Raw genomic sequence first — 21,079 nt, 5'->3', positions numbered from 1 at the left:
GTAAAAAATAAAAATAAAATTAAAGCACCATCATTATTTTTTTACTTATTTCTTTTGAATACAGTTTTTGTAATAGAGCATCTAATTAGGTTCTTTTAGCTAACACATTTTTCAGCTTTTGTATGGTGCTAGGGATGATGCTACAACCCATCTTTGGTAAAGATCTGAACCAATAGTGGGTCCTGACCTACCAGCAGAAGACCAATGCTAACACTGCTTTTCTGCTTTCACAGATGGAAGTGAACATTCTAGGCCTTTTCTGGTTGTGTCTTATAACTGTGAAGGACTGTGCAATTCAGCACCTATGCTACCAAGACGTGGGGGGGGGTGGAGGGAGGGGAAAGGAATTCCGCTTATAGTGAGGGCTGTGTGGAAATTAGGGTGATGAGTGGTCACTTATATGTTTGCCCTGGTTAGCCAGGGGTTTGCGGGGGGGGGGGGGCACACAGATAATTTATCCAAGTGAGCAGAGTCAAATTGCAACTCATATTCATCATTTTAAATATTTTATTTATTGAAACAAGGAATCCATATTGCATAGATTAGGAAGCACCATGTAAAAGTTCTAAGCTCATAAAAAATCACTCTTAAAATCTTACAGTCTCAATACTGAACAGCTCCAAGAATGGAGTCTAGGGCCACATAAATAACTTAGGTCCATTGATTTCAATGGCTCTGCTCCCAAGAGTGACTAATGTTGGATCACTCATAGCATTTCACATATCAATATGCTGCCAGTAGATGCTCAGGATTAGTATGCACAGAATACGTCTGCCTTACGCAATCATGCTACTGAACACACCTACAAAGCTTCAAATGAACCAACCTTCAGTGTCTACATTGTCAATCAGGAACTTGCTGTCGTCAGGCTTCTTTCCTGTCCTTGCAGACTCCAGCAGCCAAGCCATGGTAACAGCAGGAAGGTTCCACTTCTTGGCTGCTTCATACTTCGAACCTTCCGGCTCTTTCACCACCAGGTGGGTGCTGACAAGCATTCCTTTCCTTGGGTTGGCTTTTCTCACAAAGAATTCTTGCACTCTGTAATCAAAGCCAGGCGACATTTCCATACCAAGCCACACTACATTAACCTTACAATAAGATCTGAACGCTACTTCATATATGCTCACAATATGCTCGCCTCCTTAAGACAAACACAGTGATTTAAAGTGATAAATTACAGTAAGTACATTTCAACAGCAATTTCCATCGCTGAGTTGATTTATTTTTTTAAAAAAACTTACACGTTTTCTCCTCTCTCCAAAATCTATGAATTAATTTATGGGGAGGGTTGCGTCCCTCTTGTATCAGAGGGAAAGTCTTGCTTTTTTTGTTCCTTTTTAGGTGTGTTGTTTGATGAAATATGTTAAACTGTTCTGTATTTTTGTACGTATTCTGTATTTATAGATGTATAAAATTGTGGTGGGCCATGGCTCTGAGCAACAGATTCTTACCCTTTTGATATTTCGGAGGTGAAACATTACAACTTGATTGTACAAAATTAACAAAAAAAAATAAAAACATAACTACATACCTTGCCCCAAGCAAATGTGCCAAATATATTAAAGAATCTCTTTCTGCCCCATTAAACTGACTGAAAGACAATACACATTGTTGTAACGGAGTGTTTCCTTCCTTCACTGGCACAGGTGTGAAAAGTGGACTCGATTGGGGATCTAATAGGGACTGCTGTTCCACACACGTCACCTAAAGATGAGGAAATAAAGATTAACCAATAACCTAGACGTTCTTTCAACTACAATACAGAAGTTCTGAGACAACAAGCCACTGTACTCTATATACAATGTTGCTGGAATCCATCCATCTTGGGAGACAGTGCAATACACTCTATATCCAAATTTCTGGGACTGTAGTAATGCTGTTACACATATTTATTTGGTAGCTGTCTAGTTGTTTAACGCAACTGGGAAATTAAACTATGGTTCAGTACATAAAGCTACTATTTATTGTTTTGTAATTGTCATAATATTTGGCACCACAATTCATCTGCTTTATTCAGATGTATCAAGCAATTAACTGTAGCAATTGCTGGATGACATTTGTTAACCGTCTTCCAGTGAGTCTCTGGGTTCAGTTTATGAATGTGGGCAGATCAAATATCTGCAGTACAAGATTTTTGTGATTGGAACAGGGATAATTAGAACAAACACATAAAATACATATTTAAGATTCCTAATTTAGTGAGGTTCTCTCTCTCTGTGTGTGTATGTGTGTGTGTGTGTGTGTGTGTGTGTGTGTGAGAGAGAGAGAGAGAGAGAGAGAGAGAGAGCGCGCGCGCACATATTATTTTGGCATATGCCATCCCTCAGTGCAAATTTAAAGTTAGCAGCAACATTTTTCTTTACTGACAACCTTATTTTTGTGCACATTCCATGTATTATCCTATGACTTACACTTACCAGCCATGTATTTGTAACCACGTCTCCTACAGTTGATTCCACGTTGTAGCCAAGTAGAGGAACCACAGCATAGTCAGCAATAGCTTTACTTTGTTGAGGCAGAACCTTCCCACCATTCTCTTCAATCAGAGGCCTCATGCAGGATTCATCCTCTTTACCAAAACCCAGAAGGATGAACCTCTTTCTGTTGAACAAGGCTCCTTCAATGACTGTAGAAGTGTCTGCCAAGGAACCATGGCTGGCACTGAACTCTTTCTCTTCTCGTAAGGCAGTGTGATCAATATCACTGTAGTTATTGGCATCAACTGGAAGAGGGGAAAATGTTGCTTCAAAACAAATATTAAAGTGAAGATGTGTTGACCGTGAAAATGAGAAAACGTTCTCCAAGTTACTAGGCTGAAGAGATGTTGAATTGGAGTCCTATCACTTCTTTACACATTCAAGAAGTTACCTTCTTTAATTATTGCAATCCACCAAGCACTTCTTCCACACAACTGTCTTTCATTTCAGCAAATACTGACGTCAAGACTTACGCCCCTCCAACATACAAACAAGCCACACTGTAACCAACTGAACACAACCAACCAAGTTCTGGACCCCCCCTAACCTCTCGCAATGTCAATATATATAAACAAAGGACCTATCCACATGATGCTGATATAGCCCCACTTGTGTAGAATGAAAGAACAGCAGCCCCCATCTCTCTCCCTCCCTCCCCCCCAACTGTACTTTCCTCTGCTTATTTGTCTGTTTTGTAGCACAAGAAAATCTTTAATAAAAACTAATTTTTTTAAAAGAGCAAATGCTGAACTCTTTAGTAAGCCCCAGTTTTTTTTATTAAAAAATGTGATTGTGTAGCAGCCGAAGTAGCACCAAGGAAATCATGCCCCACATTTTAGAAGCAAAATGCATGTTTTTAAATGAAAAATATGAAGAGGTTCCACAAGATGGGCTATATTTGCCACTTAGTTTTCCTAAGAATCAGGGTGACTGAGGGAAGGGAGGCAAAATAGGGAGATGATTGAAAAGCAAGTCCTCAGAGAACAATTAACAGAGGTGGCAGAAAGCCAAAGGAATGCAGTGGCAAATGAAAAGAAACAGGCCAACTAGAGATGGAAAATCTGGGAAATTTTACACAGGCTCTAAGGGTAAGATAAATTGTGATGTTCTGGAGGAATAGTGAGGGAGGTCAACATAAGGGAGCTGGAGATAGATGGGGATACTGGAACAAGGAGAAGAGGCAACAGTGGGACAAAGAGAAGAGGCTACATTGCGTAGCAATCTTACCTACTGTGGACTCATTAGCTGAATACTGAGACAGTAGAGCTTCGTCTGCTTCTGGAGCCTGCACTGTTCTCACAACTTCTTTCTTTGAAAGACTGCTTCTTTTTGGAAAGATAGGCTGCTCTAAAACTGGACTGTCAAGTGGCTGGTAGTTTGCCGAAGTGTACTGATCCTCAGGTAGTAAATAACCTTTTCTAAAGCATTCCAACAACCATTTTGCTGTCACAATATATGGCCTATAAGACAAAAAATTAAGTTACTATGGGCAGGAGGCTATAGGCTTCCATAAAGGAGCAACCATATTTTACATTGCTGCAATGAAGCACAGACAGGGAGAATTTTTAAAATAGAAAGAAGTGACACACAGAGATGTGTCCAAAACACACCCTTTGATACTGTAAGAATAAAGAATTGTTATCTTGGGAAAAGGTGTGTAATACATGATCTGCAGTCACAATCCATGTTTCTGTCCCTGTATGTTCAAGTGAAATCAGAGTGCTTACATTTACTTCTTTGGAGAGGAGCACTGTTACAGAGAATAAAGCCCGTAATACAATCACTTTCATTTAACTCTCTAAAAACTTTTCAGTAATTTACACTGAAATACACACTTCAAAATGTGAATCATTGCACACAGAAGGATATGCAATGGGGAGACAATTTATTGTTATAAATACTTTAATATAAGGGCCATATGCTGGCAGAAGTTAAGGCTCCCATCCTATACCCATTACCTGGGAGTATATTCCAGAGAATACAACAGGACTTACTTTTGAGTAGATATGTATAAAAGGTAAAGATAAAGGACCCCTGACAGTTAAGTTCAGTCACAGACGACTCTGGGGTTACGGCACTCATCTCGCTTTACAGGTCAAGGGAGCTGGCGTTTGTCAGCAGACAGCTTTTTCCAGGTCATGTAGGCACATTGACTAAGCTGCTTCTGGCGCAACGGAACACCGAAACCAGAGCAGTGCACAGAAACGCCGTTTATCTTTCCACCAGAGCGATATCTATTTATCTACTTGAACTTTCTGGAGTGCTTTCGAACTGCTAGGTTGACAGGAGTTGGCACCAAGCAACGGGAGCTCACCCCATCACGGGGATTCAAACCACTGACCTTCTGATAGCCAAGCCCAAGAGGCTCAGTGGTTTAGAGCACAGCACCACCCATGTCCCTATAGATATGTATAGGATTACACTAAGAAAAGGTAAAGGTAAAGGACCCCTGGACAGTTAAGTCCAGTCAAAGGTGACTATGGATGTTCATCTCGCTTCAGGCCGAAGCAGCCAGCATTTGTCCACAGACAGCTTTCTGGGTCATGCGGCTAGCATGACTAAACTGCTTCTGGCACAACGGAACACTGTGACGAGTGCCAGAACACACAGAAATGCAATTTACCTTCCCGCCACAGCGGTACCTATTTATCTACTCACACTGGCGTGCTTTCAAACTGATAGGTTGACAGAAGCTGGGAAAGAGCAATGGGAGCTCAACCTTTTGCATGGATTAAAACCGCTGACCTTTGGATTATAAAGCCCAAGAGGCTCAGTGGTTTAAACCACAAAACTACCCATGTCCCTTTAGGATTACACTACAAGACATGTTATTATCAGTACCTCTGTGTGGTCTTCTTCAAAAACAGTTTAAGTTCATCATCATCATAGTCACCCACAATGACATGTGTCACATCTTCATTGAGTTGATTAAAACGAACACCACCTCCGGAGTTAATAAGCTTTCTCATCTTATCTAATTTTCTGCCACTAAAGCCACAAAGGTAAATCTACAAGAAAGGGTAGAGAAAAATCATGGTTTACTGGCACATTGAAACTCCAAATTCAGTCGGAGCTTTATTTTAAATTCTCTCCAGCAGCTTCCACTACTAAATCTGTAAGTCACTGTTCAGTACACATCACTTCCTGTACCTATGTCTCCTACTGATTGTCAACTTTTACAATTATTAGTAACCAGATGCATGAAGACAATTAATCTTGACTGCGTTTAATTCCATTACAAGGAAAACTACAAAGGAAGCAGCTAAACTATGTGAGTGGTGTCCTAGGAGATCATCTTAATACCTTTAGCTGCCTGTCCTGACTTTAGGACAGCAATGCTCCCAAGCAAGTCACTCATGAATTTAATACCTACTTCTGCTCAGCAAAACTCACAAACTATATAGTTTGAGGTGTCCAAATGTCTGCATTCTCATCATCAGTACCATCACCAACAACATTTATTACTTGGGTAATATGCACATGCACAGTTAGACATACTCTGCATCCATCTAGTAAATCTTCAGGTGCTTGCAAAGAACTTGTATCCAAGCTGTTCAGGTCATCTGAAGAGGGATCCAGCCTGCTATTCATAGTAGAATTACAAGAAGTTTCATTAACACTGCTTAAATTAATATTTGAAATGTGGCTGACATCTGAGAGTGTTCGACCTTTGAATAAAATACAGATAGAGACAAAAGTTAAGAGTTATTTCGGGAAAATGTTATATCTACTACCTTTTATTTTGGTATAAGAAAAAAGGGTAAAATGCCAAGGTTATTATTTATTTTACCATTTATTAACTACTAGCTCAGTTCTATCACACTGAATATAGGGGTCTGCTATCGTATACAGACAGAACTCACTTTCTGCTTCCTAAGGCGTCAGGGAACTGACATCGGAGCCAGAGGTGGAGGCAAGGCTCCCAAGTGATGCCGGAGAAGGGCCCAGCAGGGAGAGAGGGAGCTCATCAGCTGGGGAAGGAAATCAGCGTAACACCAGGGATAAAGGGGGGCAGATGGGGGAATCGGCGAGGGGGCTCCAGGACTCCTTGCCGGAGACCAGCGGGGAGAGCACAGGTCCTCCGCTACCCACACCCACCCTACGCAGAAGACTTCCGCGCAGGGAAAGTAGGCGTAGACTTGGCGTCAAAGAACTTATTTGCTGGAAGAAGTTCAAGAAACGCCCACTGACGGATTCTGCTAGCGACTGAAACAGCCACGAAGTGAAGGGCTGTCCAGCCAGGAAAAGGTTTAACCAGGCAACCTAGCCAGGAGTGGCGGCAACCTACGCACGAGTAATGCCATATAACCATTACATAAGGTTTATTCAGGGTCCCTCCAAGAAGACAGATTACTCAAAATAATTATTTCCTAAGTTATGAATTTTCTTCTGTCCTTAAGGAGGGAATGTGGACCAAAGAAAGAAGTGACAAGAAATTTAAGGGAATTCTTGTTTTTCAAGCTAGGATAGCTCAGTTGGAAGAGCATGGGACTCTCAATCTCAGGGTTGTGGGTTCAAGTCCCACATTGGGCAAAAGATTCCTGCATTGCAGGGGGTTGGACTAGATGACCCTTGTGGTCCCTTCCAACTCTACAACTCCATGATTCTATTATTCTAAATATATTTTAAGGATTCCATACAGTATTTCATACAGGGATTTAAATATGGAACAAAAACAATATATGGAAGAATTATTTTAACACTTAAGGTTGCAATCCTAGCACACTTACTGGCAAGTATAGCCCAATGAACACAATACAAGGGATTTTTACTACTGAATCAGTACTCTGCATGCATTTAATCCTCAGTTTACTAACAACCACAGGCCTTGTTTTCTCCATGGAACTATGGCAAGACTATGGCAGGATACTGTACTCATCCTGCATACTAACAGCAAGCTCATTCTCAAAGTGTGGATTATTATAAAGCCCAAACAACACCGGCCATACACAGCAGAGAGATACCAACAGGCTCAGGGAAGCCATGGCTGGATCCTTAAACAACATTTTTTTGCAAGCCTACTTGAAAAACTCAACAAGGATGCTCTTGCCTTGGGCTCCAAACATCCCCCCCTCCAAAAAAACACACACACCCTAGACTAGTAAAAGGTTGTCAAAGTTTATGAGCCAAAAAGTCGGCAAAAATAGACATTAAAAGTGATAAATCAAATCATAATAATATAAAGGTTTCTAATTTTTCTGTTCATAGAGAAGTTAACACATTACAGAACTTAATACTTACTATCGGGCTTGCAAGTTAGGCTAGTAGGGGTTGATGTGCTTGGTGCACTTTCTTGCTTTGCTTTAAGGTCAACTGTATACATGGATTCATCCTGGCAAAATCCCTTCTCAATGCTGTCAAAAAACCACTGGACTGAAATGCAGTGGACATTCCACCTTCTTGCGCATTCATATTTCTGCCCTTTCCCAAGTACAAAAACAAATACAGTTCAAGTTAATATTAAAATAAATTCCTCAGATAAATATACAGGGACAGATATTCTAGCATCTTTTAAAAAAATAGCAAACTTTTGTTTCTTAATTTCTGTTTGGGGCGATACAGCACCCAAGATTTAAATACAGCCTCAAGAGAAAACCTGAAGAAACAAAGCATTGCAGTCAAACCGCAACTATTTAAATGTTGGTTAACCATTTTGGCTATGCAGGAAATAAAACACAGCTAGCAGAAAACAACTCTTTTTTTTAATGAGCAACTGTGATTTTAACACAGTCAATTTGCATCCAGATGATATTTCTCAGTTTCAATAGAACCTATGTCCAAACGCGCAAATACATGGCAGCCTTCATTTATTGTTTTCAATCTAGCACGCTGCTGTTACTCAAAGATATACATATGCCTGATTCTATTACAGTGGTACCTCGGGTTAAGAACTTAATTCGTTCTGGAGGTTCGTTCTTAACCTGAAGCACTACTTTAGCTAACGGGGCCTCCCACTGCCGCCGCATGATTTCTGTTCTCATCCTGAAGCAAATTTCTTAACCCAAGTTACTATTTCTGGGTTAGCGGAGTCTGTAACCTGAAGCATCTGTAATCTGAGGTACCACTGTACACTCTCTGGCCAAACCATATGCAGATTTTATATATTTTTCTGGAAAAAGCTGTTCTAAATTTGGCCAAATTCAGTCCAGTTAGTGATACGATAGGTGGGCAGCCTTCAGTCCATGGGCAATAAGGCCCTTCTTACCTGTTTGCCCTCTGGCATCCCTCTATGTACTTGCCAATAATGGTGGTGAAATGAATGGACGATGAATGAGGTTGCATGCTTGTGTATAGAGTGGGGAGAGAGAAAATGAACACATGAAGGAGATGAGAGATATGGTAAAGAGAGTGAAGTTGTGCTCCATCTCCTTTCCAAGTTTGGTCCTACTCACTGCAGCTCTGGGCTCATGCACCAGCAGTATGTGCCCACAACTGTTTTCCCTCCAAGATAATGTGGTCCTCAACTTCAAAAGGGGTATCTACCCCTAACACAGAGTGCAGAGGGAAGAAAATGGTTGCTTGGGAGAGTACTTGAAAAAGTATTTTCCATTTTTCCAAAGTAATGAAGTAGTTCAGTGGGGTTTTTTTAGTGTCCTTCCTTTGGGAAAAGAGAAACAATTTCCTTCCGTTTATGTGAGATATTCCCTAACCCTTGATACTGAAAATTCTTCTCTATACGGAGTGAAAACGGAAGAGGCTCACTCCCAGTCTCCATGGAGAGGAAGGAGAAGGGAAGGAAAGGAATGCTGGAAGTGCTTGTGAACAATAGATTGCGTGGCATTTTTGTTGCCATGAGGACTCTGTTCATTGATTTGTCAGACAGCACACCATAGATGGCAGCATAAATAGCTTGCTACTTGACATGTTTTGCAGCATGTCAAATTAAAACTACAGTAGAAGTCCTGTCTGCATTCAAGTTGTGAAACCAAATTATTTTACACAAATACAAGGATCCTCCTGAACTCAACAAATACATTTTAATTTTTTTTAATAAATTACCTTTTGGTTCTTGAACAATAAGATGGGTACATTCATTCATCTTAAGTTGCCCTGTATACTGACCACCATTCTCAATAGTAATACGCTGGACTGCTTTTCTGTCTGCACTGCTTAAACCAGTCACACAGATTGTACAACCAAGAAACAAAGGGCATAGGTAGTCTCCCATATTGATGTCTGTATATCTAAGCATCCTGTTGGGAACAAGAGCAATAAAAGTATGTCTTGCCATTTCTCTTCATTAGCAGAAAAACAGAGTTGTGCGTGAGTAAGTAAAGCCAGTACAGAATTTAATGGCTATGCAACAGAGTCAAGGATATATCATCATTCTTAGGTGTTTAAACCTTCTCCTATAAATCCAAGTAAAGAACAATACAGTATGTCTTTTTTATGTCAGTGGTGTGAAGCTTGCACTTTGCAACATGATCACTAACATATAAGTTTAAATTACTATTTGGAGAATACCGTACCATAGCTCAGAATTTTTCACATGGCCTAGTCCTTCCACTGCTCACCCCTCTAATATTCTTAAGATGATTTCTTCTCCAACCTTCAGAGAGTAGCTGGAAGTGGGGAGGCAGAAAAAGGTCCTCCTTTCCTTCCACTCTGCAGTTTTAATATGAAATCTTATGCGCCCAGAGCTCAGAAACGGCTTGCGCTAATGAAATTCCCTGTCACAAAATGCACCCAGAACAATGGGAGTTTCAAACACTGCAAGTAGTATTACAGGTACTTTTCTAATTGCATGAATGTAGTCTTACCTATGTTGGGATTTATCCCACAATGCTTTTACCCAAGAGGGAAGCAAAATGGGTTTTTTAAAGTTAGCAGCGACTAAATATTTCTTGCTTCCAACTTCTCCAGCTATAAGATGTGTTACTGACACATTAAGATCTCTATATACACGGCCGCCCATCATCTGCACATACTTGTGGACCTCTTCCTACGAAAGAGAAAAAACAGCAGCAAATGAAAATAAACCAAGACAAAGGAAATCAAATGAGGATTAGCAAAACACTATAAACAAAAACAATAATATGGTATCATAAAGCTAACAGAAGTACAGCTGAAATAGTGTCAGGTGTGCACAGCGCATTTAGTAGACAATACTGGCAGACTTAAGATGATTCAAGGAAAAGCAAAAATAAAAATAAAAAACATGTCTGTGATGCACATTTTTGTTGAACAACATCCTTAAATCCAGATTGGATGAAAGGTGGTACATAAATGTTTCAATAAATACATAAAATAACAGACTCAAAGTAGGTATTTTCAGACTGCGGAAAAAGACAGGGAAGATTCACGATAATCTTAAAATGTCTGACAAAGTTTCCCCACTGTCAAAAGAAAAGCACAAGTACTATTAATATGTATAAATTAGCAAAGAACAGATTTGTGTTACATATTAAGCATTCCTAAATCAAAGAGAAGGGCAATGGAATATATTTTCTTAAGGTATAAAATTGATGTGGTTTACAAAATTAGACATTTATCAATGATGTTTTAAGCAAGGTAATGTTTTTGCTGCACTGAAGAGTTTTGGCCCTTCTGATCTTGATTTCAAAGCATCTATGGCAAATCTATCTATTTAGCTGAAATGGTGACATATCGAAAGACAATTTGACTCCTGGTTATGACTAGATGCTTACAATAAGATGAACACCCAACTCTTCAAAACACACCAATAAAAAAGAATTACCCTAGTTTCTTTTTGAAGGCTTGTACAGGATACAGTTACATCAGCCATTGTCATATTAAATACTGGATGGTCGGCCCTTGGCACACATCGCTGGTTCTGCATACAGTAGACAACTACTTGTGGTCCAACAATTCTGCAACCAAGCTGAAACAAGAGATAAGACAAAACAAGACGGTAAATAGGAACTTTTCCCTTAGAAAAACTGTTCTCCCACATTCCCAATACACATGGCACGCCTAAAAAAAAGATCAAATAATAATAAAATTTTATTTATATCCTGCCCTCCCCACCCGAAGCCAGGCTCAGAGTGGCTAACAACATTAAAATGATACAACATTCTAAAATCATTTCATTATAAAATCAATTAAAATCAGATTAATGGCAACCATTGGGCTAGAGTTCTGTGAGGATTGCCAAAGGAGGGGGTCAGACGAGTTTGTTGCCAAGGTTGCAGGATTGATCCCCAAATGAGACAGCTGCATATTCCTGCATTGCAGGGGTTTGGACTAGATGATCCTTAGGGTGACTTCCAACTCTACAAATCTATGATTGTGTGTCAATACATATTTTGCAATACTAACAATATACAGTGTCAATCAGATGACACTGGATCATTTCAGAAGGCAAATAATGACATATAAACCATCTATTCTTCATCCCATTTAAACCCCCAGTATCCAATTAGGTTCTGCTAGTCCAGTGTTCTTCAATGTTGGGTCCTCAGATGTTGGTGGACTCCAACTCCCATCATCCCTGACCACTGGCTAAGCTGGCAGAGGATGATGGGAGCTGGAGTCTAACAACATCATGCAGAACACTGTGCTAGTCTACACTTGATTCCCACAGGAACATACAGAAATAGTCACATAAATCTGCTCTCCATGAAATAATTAAAAACAGAAGTGAGATACATCTACATCCACTTCCCTCCCCACCCGATAACATTAGTGTGTGTGTTAATTACATGAACAGATTTTAATTCTTTTAGAATTTATCAAGATACTGCATTAACAAAGTCACTATGTAAATAAAACACAAACCTTCTGAAGGTGATTAAAAACAATGCCATTGAACTGATCACAAATATAAAGGGATTTGTCATTCTCTTGTATCCTCAGTGCAGCTGTATTTTCAAGAATCTGGAGAGATTCTTCTGACTGAAATTCTTTGATGGACTGCAAAATATAACAAAAGCAGTAGGCAAGTATTCTGTAGATTTGCAAACAGTTTCTTTGAATATAAACGGTGGTTGCACTGACATATGCCTGTACTTGGTGATACTTACTAAAAACATCTTCACATTCAATTCAAAATATTGGGCCAGTTCATAAATAACTGTAAGCCAAACCATAGCCTACTACAAACATCTAGGTTCTCAGAGAGAAAATTGCAGCTGCTGCACTAAACCATAGTTTAGCTTAGAATTACATCTGAACCAGGGCTTGTTGTTTACGTTCTCCAGACAAACTACAAGAGACAAGTCATAAAGCAAAACTTGACTACAATTTGTGCTTTGTTTACAGTGAGATAAACCATAAAATTGCTATTTACTTTTTCAACACACAAACCTTAATATTTAAAATACATATAAAATGATATTCATTGATCACATTACATTCACAGACCAACTCCACATACTAAATAAGCTTACCTCAAGAGCCTGAAGGAAAAATTCTGAGTTTTCTGCAGACTTTATAAACTTCACAAAATATGGTTCCTTGCTATTTTTCATTGTTCAACTAATGAAGAAATAGGAAAGCAGATTTAGCTTTATTTAGAAAGGAAAACTATGATGACCAGATTAGTGGGAAAATCAGTTGCTAGTGGAAACCTATGCATGCGGATACTATGGTACAGACCAATTTTTACCAAACTACATTGGCTGTTAGGAAGCACCTGTTTTCTGCTTACTTTAAAATACAGTAACAACCCATTTGACGAAAATCACAATGTCTACCTTACTAAGGGGGACTACTCCTGATTAGTTCTCTTCATTTATATTCCTATCAGTTATTCATAAAATACTTTATGAGAATATACAGCCCGCACTTGTTTGTTGTCTGGGCAGTTCAGGATGTAGGCACACTTATTGCCCAGGCTTGCGCCCCAATGTAGCCTGATGTGGCAGGCAAGGCAAGGATGTTGCAACTTCCCAACAATCCCCCTTCAGGTGGAACTGCTGCTGAAGGCCAGGTGCTTGACGACACCTGTCCACTAACTCTGCCATACATTGAGGAAAGAAAACAGGAGGCTGCTGTTGGCTCCAAACCCCACAGGCAAGCACAAACAATGGCCAGGTGTATCTTAGGCATAATCTTATGTCGAGGCCCATGGTTCCCAAGGGGGGGGGAGCAATTTGGAAGCTTGTTTAGACCAGGTTAATGGCCAGTCATGGCCGACTCTGGAGTTGCGATGCTCATCTCGCTTTATTGGCCGAGGGAGCCGGCGTACAGCTTCCGAATCATGTGGCCAGCATGACTAAGCCGCTTCTGGTGAACCAGAGCAGCGCACGGAAACGCCGTTTACCTTCCCGCCGGAACGGTACCTATTTATCTACTTGCACGTTGACGTGCTTTCGAACTGCTAGGTTGGCAGGAACAGGGACTGAGCAACGGGAGCTCATCCCGTCGCGGGGATTCGAACCGCCAACCTTCTGATCGGCAAGTCCTAGGCTCTGTGGTTTAACCCACAGCGCCACCCGCGTCCCCTTTGAATACTGTAGTAAGTATTATATGTGACAGGAGCGGGGGCATCAGGATTTTAGAGATGCTTAGGTGGGGCATGGCCAAAAAAAGGTTGGGAACCACTGCTCTAGGTACCAGCTGGTTCCAAGCTAAGCAGAGATAAGAACATGGGTAGGCAAACTAAGGCCTGGGTGCCAGATCCAGCCCAATCACTTTCTAAATCCGGGCTGCGGACGGTCCGGGAATCATCGTGTTTTTACATGAGTAGAATGTGTGCTTTTATTTAAAATGCATCTCTTGGTTATTTGTGGGGCACAGAAATTTGTTCATTATAATTTTTTCAAAATATACAGGGGTACCTCTGGATGCGAACGGGATCCGTTCCAGAGCCCCATTCGCATCCTGAAGCGAACGCAAGCCGCATCCATGCGTGCGTGAGTCGCGATCCGCCACTTCCACGCACGTGCACGGCGTCATTTTGAGGGTCTGCGCGTGCGGCGAAACCCGGAAGTAACGCGCTCCGTTACTTCTGGGTCGCCATGGAGCGCAACCCAAAAAGGCTTAACCTGAAGCGACTTCAACCCAAGATATGACTGTAGTCCGGCCCCCCACAAGGTCTTAGGGATAGTGGACCGGCCCCCTACTGAAAAAGTTTGTTGACCCCTTGTTTAAGAACCAAAGAAGAGCCCTGCTGGGTCGGGGTCAAAGGCCCATCTTAGTCTAGCATCCTGCACCGCCTTTTGCAAGGAAAGGTGCATTGCCCTCAAGTGCACCAGGCAGCCAGGTTGTGGGGATACAGTGGGACGAACCCACGGCCACCTGCCCCGCACATCACATGGCAGGTAAAAGGACAAGGCAGGCATTGTGCTGCACAGCGAAGTTCCCTCCTGCTTGGTTTGGGTGCGTGAATCATAGAACTGGAGAGCGGGAGGGGGACCCCCAAGGGTCATCTAGCCCAACCCGGGAATCTCAGCCAAAGTATCGCGGCCATCCGGGGAAAGGAGCCCCCACCGAAGACCTCAGAAAGCTCTTCCTTGCGATGGGGTTTGGGAGCCCTGGGAGGCCTCCGCTCCCCCCTCAGCCTCTCCTTGCCTCGAACGGCTCATAACCGAAAGCCCCGACCGCGACTGAGGCAAATTGGGCTGGGAGGGCGAAGAAGTGTGACGGGGTGGGGGTGCCCGCCTACCACAGGGGCGAAAAAAGGCCGAGGCGACGCTCCCCTTCCGCTTACCCCGTCGCCTCAGCTCTCCGCCGCCGCTTCCTTCCTCCCCTCAGAGGGACCCAGAATCATAACCTCCCGAAGGCTGGCGGGAAAAGACGAGGAGCCGGAAGTGCGCATGCGTGAATGACGCCTCAGCGCTTCTCTCGCGAGCGAGCGAGCGCGCGCCCTTTCCCCGCCCTGCGTTTTTTATTGATGTTGTTAACTCCTTCGGTGCTTCTCGCGGCGCCTCGCTTTAGGGACGAGAGCCGGAAAGCCGCGCGCGAGTGAGAGAGATAGTGCGGCCCCTTTTAAAAATACACAGGTGGTTTTCGACGTCGCGGAAAGGGAGGCGCCGGGTGCAAAAGCTCAGCGTGGGAGCGGCAGCCGCCGGGCAATCCCCTCTTGCCTAGGAGGCTTGTGAAGTACATCGCTAAGGGAGGAGCGGTGTTCACGTGTTTGGTTCACGTGTGAATGCGCGGCCGAGCTCCACGCCGTGCTCGTGTTTTGTTGGCAGCCGCCCAGAATAGCTGGGTAAACCCATCCAGATGGGCGGGGTATATAATAATAATATTAATAATAATAATGCTTTGTTTTATTATTCGTGGAAGGAAGCGTGGAGCACAAGCCCGTGGTGCTTTAGCAGGGGGGGTGGGGTCCTACCGCGCGCGCGGAAGTCACTTGATCATGCAGTTTTGTTGGGCATATTTTCTTAGAATCATAGGATCCTGGTTTTTGTTTAGAGCAGCGCACGATTTTAGGGCGGTGCTGGCGGTTTCCCGGTGCAGGGTGCCGAGCGGAGGGGGCTAATAGTAATAATTAATAAAGCCTATACATATATGGGTAGCTACTGAGAAGATCTATAAAAAAGCAACTGTACTGTTATGTACTGAGTTGAATAGGATCCAAATTGCAGAAGTCTGATTGGTCTTAGAACAATAGGATTCGGAATGCATTAGTCTGATTGGTCCGCAGGAGCCACCCAATCCAGCTCCAGGTGCAAGTGAATCCGCAATCTGATTAGCCTACAGGAGTATTCCGGAATTAGCCAATCAGGTGGGGCCCATTGTGTAAATAATGTATACAAAGCAGACATTTCGGGGGGAACTTCCATTCCTCACTACTATGAGCTGAAGAAAGAGCATGAAATCCACACTGGACTCCGAGTATATTTCATGTACCAAAAGGAATTATTGTGAAAATAACAAATATTGGGAGCGTGGGGTGAGGGGGCATATTACCGAAGTACGCCCTGGTTTGGGAGCTTGTTTCGGTTCATTGTGGGCAGCCCAGCTCCCAGCTAAGAGGACGGATGGGAGCTGCGCATTTGCCGGTTTTAAGGCTTTTGCTAAGTATCAGTGGTGAGAAGTCAAGAAGCTCTTTGTGAGGTTGTGTGAAGAAGCCTTGTTTGTTCAAACCGTGGTTTAATGGGTATTATTCAACACAGTGGTTCTCAAACTTTTTTTCTCTGAGCCACACTTTCACAATAAAAATTTGCTTACGGCACAACACACCAATTTTTTTTATTGATAAGAAATAACATTGGAAAACACAAGTAGGATTGTCCTCGGTATAACTTGATGCACTTGCATCTAATTTTGAAAAGATACCTATCCATATTCTGCAAATTAAAAAAATATTTTGATACTATACTATACCATGCTGAAATGTTAAATCATGGAATCATAGAATTGTAGAGTTGGAAGGGAACACAAGGATCATGTAGTCCAACCCCCTGCAATGCGGGAATATCTCCTGCCAAACCCTTTGAGAACCACTGGTTTTAACATTCTGCCATTTGTATTGTGATGAATTTGATGTGGGAGGAGGAGTCTTCTGTCTAGGACTCTCCGTATGCAAAAGAAGGATCCATATTCCAATTGGTGGTTGCAGGTTTAGAATGTTTGATTGGACAGTGTGATTGGTTGGTGCTAGACTATGGCTACAAGATTTTTTTTCAATGAATCCAGAGACACTTTTTTTTTTTTTTGAAGCTGAGTAACAACAGGGAGTCAGTAGTGGGGGTGGTGAGACAAAAGACCCTGGGCCCAAGCACACATGTATATTGTATGAAGGTGCAAAGCCCTTCTTTTTCACCCTGTGAAACATAAATGCGCAGAGTTTTTAAAAAACTGTGCAATGGTGCACCACCTGCCTGTGACTCCCGAGCCTTCCCCAATCTCCTGCCCCCTTCCCCCTTTGTTTTGACAGATCGGGAGAGGCTCGGGAGTAGCAGGTGGGTGGCCGTTGCCCAGGAGGGGCTCAAGGTGTGCGGTTTCTCTGCCAGGCAAGGTGCAAAGCGTTTCTTTCCAACCCTGTGAAACGTAATGTGCAGTGTTTAAAAAAATGGGCAATGGCTGCCCTCAATCAGTCAAAACATAGGGATCTGTACCGCAAGGCGTCCCCGGTTCCCCTTTGGCAGTGGGGGCAGCTGTGGCAGCCTCAGCAGTCCGGAGCCAGCCTGGTAGTGCAGTTGGCTCCAGGAGCTGCTCACTGCCATGGTGCCTGCCATTTTTCCTCACCCGAAGTCCCCATATGGTGTGTTGCACACAAGACACATCATATGGGGACTTCCAGTGAGGAAAAATGGCAGGTGCCAGAGTAGCAAGCAGCTCCTGAAGCCAGCCAGAGCCAACTGCACTACCAGGCTGGCTCCAGTCTGCTGCTGCCACGTTTTCCCGGGGACAGATTTGCAAATCTGGGGACATTCCAGGGGCGGAATTTGCAGATTTGCCAATCCAGGGGCTGTCCCCGGGAACCGGGGACATCTGGTAACCCTATGGTAGACCAAGGAAGCTAGGAGAACGGTAGGCTCTGGTATCTGGTGGGAGAGCCAGAGGAAGATGGCAAAAGGGCAGCAAAGAACAGGCCTGTGGTTCTTCGGTCAGTCAGAGTTGAACCAGAGAGACTTCAACGAAAGTCTTCAGTTATAGTGTTGGTGAGGCATAATCGGGATGGAGTAATTGGCAAAAGTATTTGAAAAGGGCAACTAGCTGCTTCTTTACTTATCTGTCTCCACAGCTGGAGGCAGTAATTTGAATGCCAATTGCAGGAGTAAGTGCTATCAAGCTCATCTCCTGCTTATGGTCTTCTGTTAACGGAGAAATCTGAGGGCTCCCTTGGACAAAAAAACAAGGATACCAGCCAGGAATACCAGAGCAAAACAGCAGTCAGTAGGCTTGGTCTTTATTGAAGACTGTCGCGACAGAACTCCCACCTGCCACCAGGTGAAACATGATGGAAGCCCTAAACAAAAGAAGACCCCAACTTTTATTAGCTACGAATCCCCCATGCTACACCCCCAAGACTGCATCATAACTACATCATGACTACATCATGGACACATCACAAAGAGGAGGGGTTGAGGGAGGAGTTGTGGTGGTAACCTGAGTGTCTTGTCACCTAGCCTGTTCCACCTTCCCCCCTCCCCGTGAGTAATTTCCAGAGGACAAAGGGGAGTTTGCAGTTTCCTGCCCCCAGAGGGAAGATCTGATCATTGTCCTTTGTTTCCGTCCGTGCTGAATCCACTCCCATATGCAGGTCCTTTGTGAGTGTGATGGTCTTCTGTCTGGGACCATCAAGGTTGGCATGCCAACTGGGTAGGGTTCCTGTGGACATGTTGGTACGCTCGAGGGATTATGGCTGCCCTCTATCAAACCTTCCCCATTTTGTAGTCCTTCCTTCATGGAGTAAAATAAAAGTGGAACGGTGCCGATCCGATGTATGGTTGATTTTCTTTGAATTTACTGTATAACAGAAGCTCACGTATGTCATGTGTGAGTGTGTCGAGTTTGTACAAACTGAATGATTTGGGGGGGGGTCCTGCAACACTTCCCATAAACATCTGGTTGGCCACAGTAAGACCGGCATGGTGGTCTGGATGGGCCACTGGCCTGACAGGATGTTCTCAAAGCTGTCTTGGTTTGGTAAAACAGCTCTGCTGTTCTGAAGTGAAAATAAACATGTTGGGTTATCCAGTTACCCATCTGGAGAGTGTAGAAAGCTCTATACTGATCTCTAGAAAGCCCTATAGACATAGGCAAACTCGGCCCTCCAGATGTTTTCGGACTACAGTTCCCGTAATCCCTCACTGGTCCTGTTAGCTAGGGATCATGGGAGTTGTAGTCCCAAAACATCTGGAGGGCCGTGTTTGCCTATGCCTGCTATACAGCTTGGGACAAGGATTCCTAAAAGATTGTCTCACCCGACCAATCACTGCAGGTGAGGGCCTCCTAAAGATACCATCTTATCGGGAGGACTGTTCTGCACATTATAAGGTTGTGCCCTTCAGAATTCCCTCCCCTTAAATATTAGACAGGCACTGTCTCTGTTGTCTCTTTGGCACCTAGTGAAGACCTTCCTTTTCCAAAAGTACTTTTAAGTACAGCGCTACCTTGGTACTCAAACTGCTTGGCTCCCAAGCAAATCGGCTCCTGAACGCCACAAACCTGGAAGTGCTCTGGTTTGTGAACGTTTTTCAGAAGCCGAACATCCGACGCGGCTTCCGCTTGAGTGCAGGAAGCTCCTGCAGCCAATCGGAAGCCGCACCTTGGTTTTCAAACGGTTTCAGGAGTCGAACGGACTCCCAGAACATACTAAGGTACCACTGTAGAGATATTTCCCAGTCTGCATCTGCATTGCAATTGTTTGCAGAGATTTAATTAGTTTGGGTGTTTGCCTCCCTGGGCTCCTTTGGGGAAGAAGGGTGGGGTATACATTTAATAAATAATAACCATTTCCCACACAATGAGTGTTGGTCCCTGAGGAAAACAAAAGAAAAGAGCTATTAGGTACTGACTATATTATATGTTCTGGGAAAAGAATATTATGATAAGCAGGGTATGTTTGGGGACCTGCACTTTTACTTCCACCACCCCATGCAGTCTTGGTTAAGTTTCTAGCTGTGTGACAGAGGTGACTCCAGAAAAACATGTTGGGGAAATAAAAAGATGGCAAACATCATTATTGGGAGAGGAAGGATTTAATCGACATTATATAGGGCTTTAATATACAGCAATTTGATGCTGAAGTAGTGAATGGGAAATACAGTATGGGGGTTCACAGCAACCGCACTTCATTATTTTCCCCATAGGAGTTGGAGGCAGATTTTATGTATACAGTGGTACCTCAGGTTAAGAACTTAATTCGTTCCAGAGGTCCGTTCTTAACCTGCAACTGTTCTTAACCTGAAGCACCACTTTAGCTAATGGGGCCTCCTGCTGCCACTGTGCCGCTGGAGCACGATTTCTGTTCTCATCCTGAAGCAAAGTTCTTAACCTGAAGTACTATTTTTGGGTTAGCGGAGTCTGTAACCTGAAGCGTATGTAACCTGAGGTACCACTGTATACCTGTTCCAGGCCCAGCCTAATACAGTCGTACCTTGGAAGTCGAACGGAATCTGTTCCGGAAGTCCGTTCGACTTCCAAAACCAAAGTGTGGCTTCTGATCGGCTTCAGGAAGCTCCTGCAGCCAATTGGAAGACACGGAAGCCCCGTAAGAAGTTTGGCTTCCAAAAACAGTTCGTAAACCAGAACACTCACTTCCAAGTTTGCAACATTTGGGAGCCAAAACGTTCGAGAACTAAGCTATACAAAAACCAAGGTACAACTGTACATTCCCCAAATGATAATCCATCTCTCTCTCTCTGTGTGTGTGTGTGTGTGTGTGTGTGTGTGTGTGTGTGTGTGTATGCGCGCGTCTGCAGAAGCTGTCGAGGAAAAGTACTTCCATTCAGGCTTGCGGCATCGTAACAGTACAAGGCCTCAAACCAACATTAGACCAGACGTTAAGTGCAATGATCCTGCACCCAGTATAATTTCCTTGGGAAGAGTTGGCGGGTAGGTTGTCTGCGTGCCAGTGGCTCAGTTTGCCATGGTTGGAACTGGGAAGGAAATTACACTGCTATTTACTCTGCTGTTTTCTCAGTGCACCTACCTTCCCTTTGCTTCAGATGCAACATAGTTTAGATGCATAGTTTGATCTGTCGGGGACCGGAAAGTGGATGATCATGTTAAGCAGGAAG

The 21,079-nt window shown here is 43.3% G+C and overlaps 2 protein-coding genes across 3 annotated transcripts in view; both read right to left on the bottom strand.

Moving 5' to 3' along the window:
* Window positions 1-15,230, bottom strand: part of TOPBP1 (DNA topoisomerase II binding protein 1) — a 32,540-nt gene extending 17,310 nt beyond the window's left edge. Inside the window, exons 1-13 of one of the 2 annotated variants that reach the window (XM_081882909.1) lie at window positions 15,091-15,230; window positions 12,827-12,914; window positions 12,216-12,350; window positions 11,176-11,319; window positions 10,238-10,419; window positions 9,477-9,670; window positions 7,719-7,898; window positions 5,976-6,145; window positions 5,319-5,485; window positions 3,705-3,937; window positions 2,418-2,722; window positions 1,532-1,704; window positions 827-1,038 (exon numbers count right to left, since the gene is read on the bottom strand). In XM_081882909.1, coding sequence (XP_081739035.1) covers window positions 827-1,038; window positions 1,532-1,704; window positions 2,418-2,722; window positions 3,705-3,937; window positions 5,319-5,485; window positions 5,976-6,145; window positions 7,719-7,898; window positions 9,477-9,670; window positions 10,238-10,419; window positions 11,176-11,319; window positions 12,216-12,350; window positions 12,827-12,907 — 2,176 coding nt within the window. In that variant the 5' untranslated portion in view covers window positions 12,908-12,914; window positions 15,091-15,230. Of the gene's footprint in view, window positions 1-826; window positions 1,039-1,531; window positions 1,705-2,417; window positions 2,723-3,704; window positions 3,938-5,318; window positions 5,486-5,975; window positions 6,146-7,718; window positions 7,899-9,476; window positions 9,671-10,237; window positions 10,420-11,175; window positions 11,320-12,215; window positions 12,351-12,826; window positions 12,915-15,045; window positions 15,065-15,090 lie in introns of those variants that run through there. The other variant, XM_081882910.1, reaches the window with a different exon arrangement.
* The window catches only part of LOC309353599 (C-C chemokine receptor type 5-like), a 113,747-nt gene that overhangs the window by 76,838 nt on the left and 15,830 nt on the right, over window positions 1-21,079 (bottom strand). The gene's annotated exons all lie outside the window — the stretch shown is intronic.

This window comes from Podarcis melisellensis (genome assembly GCF_964234715.1).
Source record: "Podarcis melisellensis genome assembly, chromosome: 12".
NCBI classification, from domain to species: domain Eukaryota; kingdom Metazoa; phylum Chordata; class Lepidosauria; order Squamata; family Lacertidae; genus Podarcis; species Podarcis melisellensis.
This window is presented reverse-complemented; position numbering and strand designations above follow the sequence as displayed.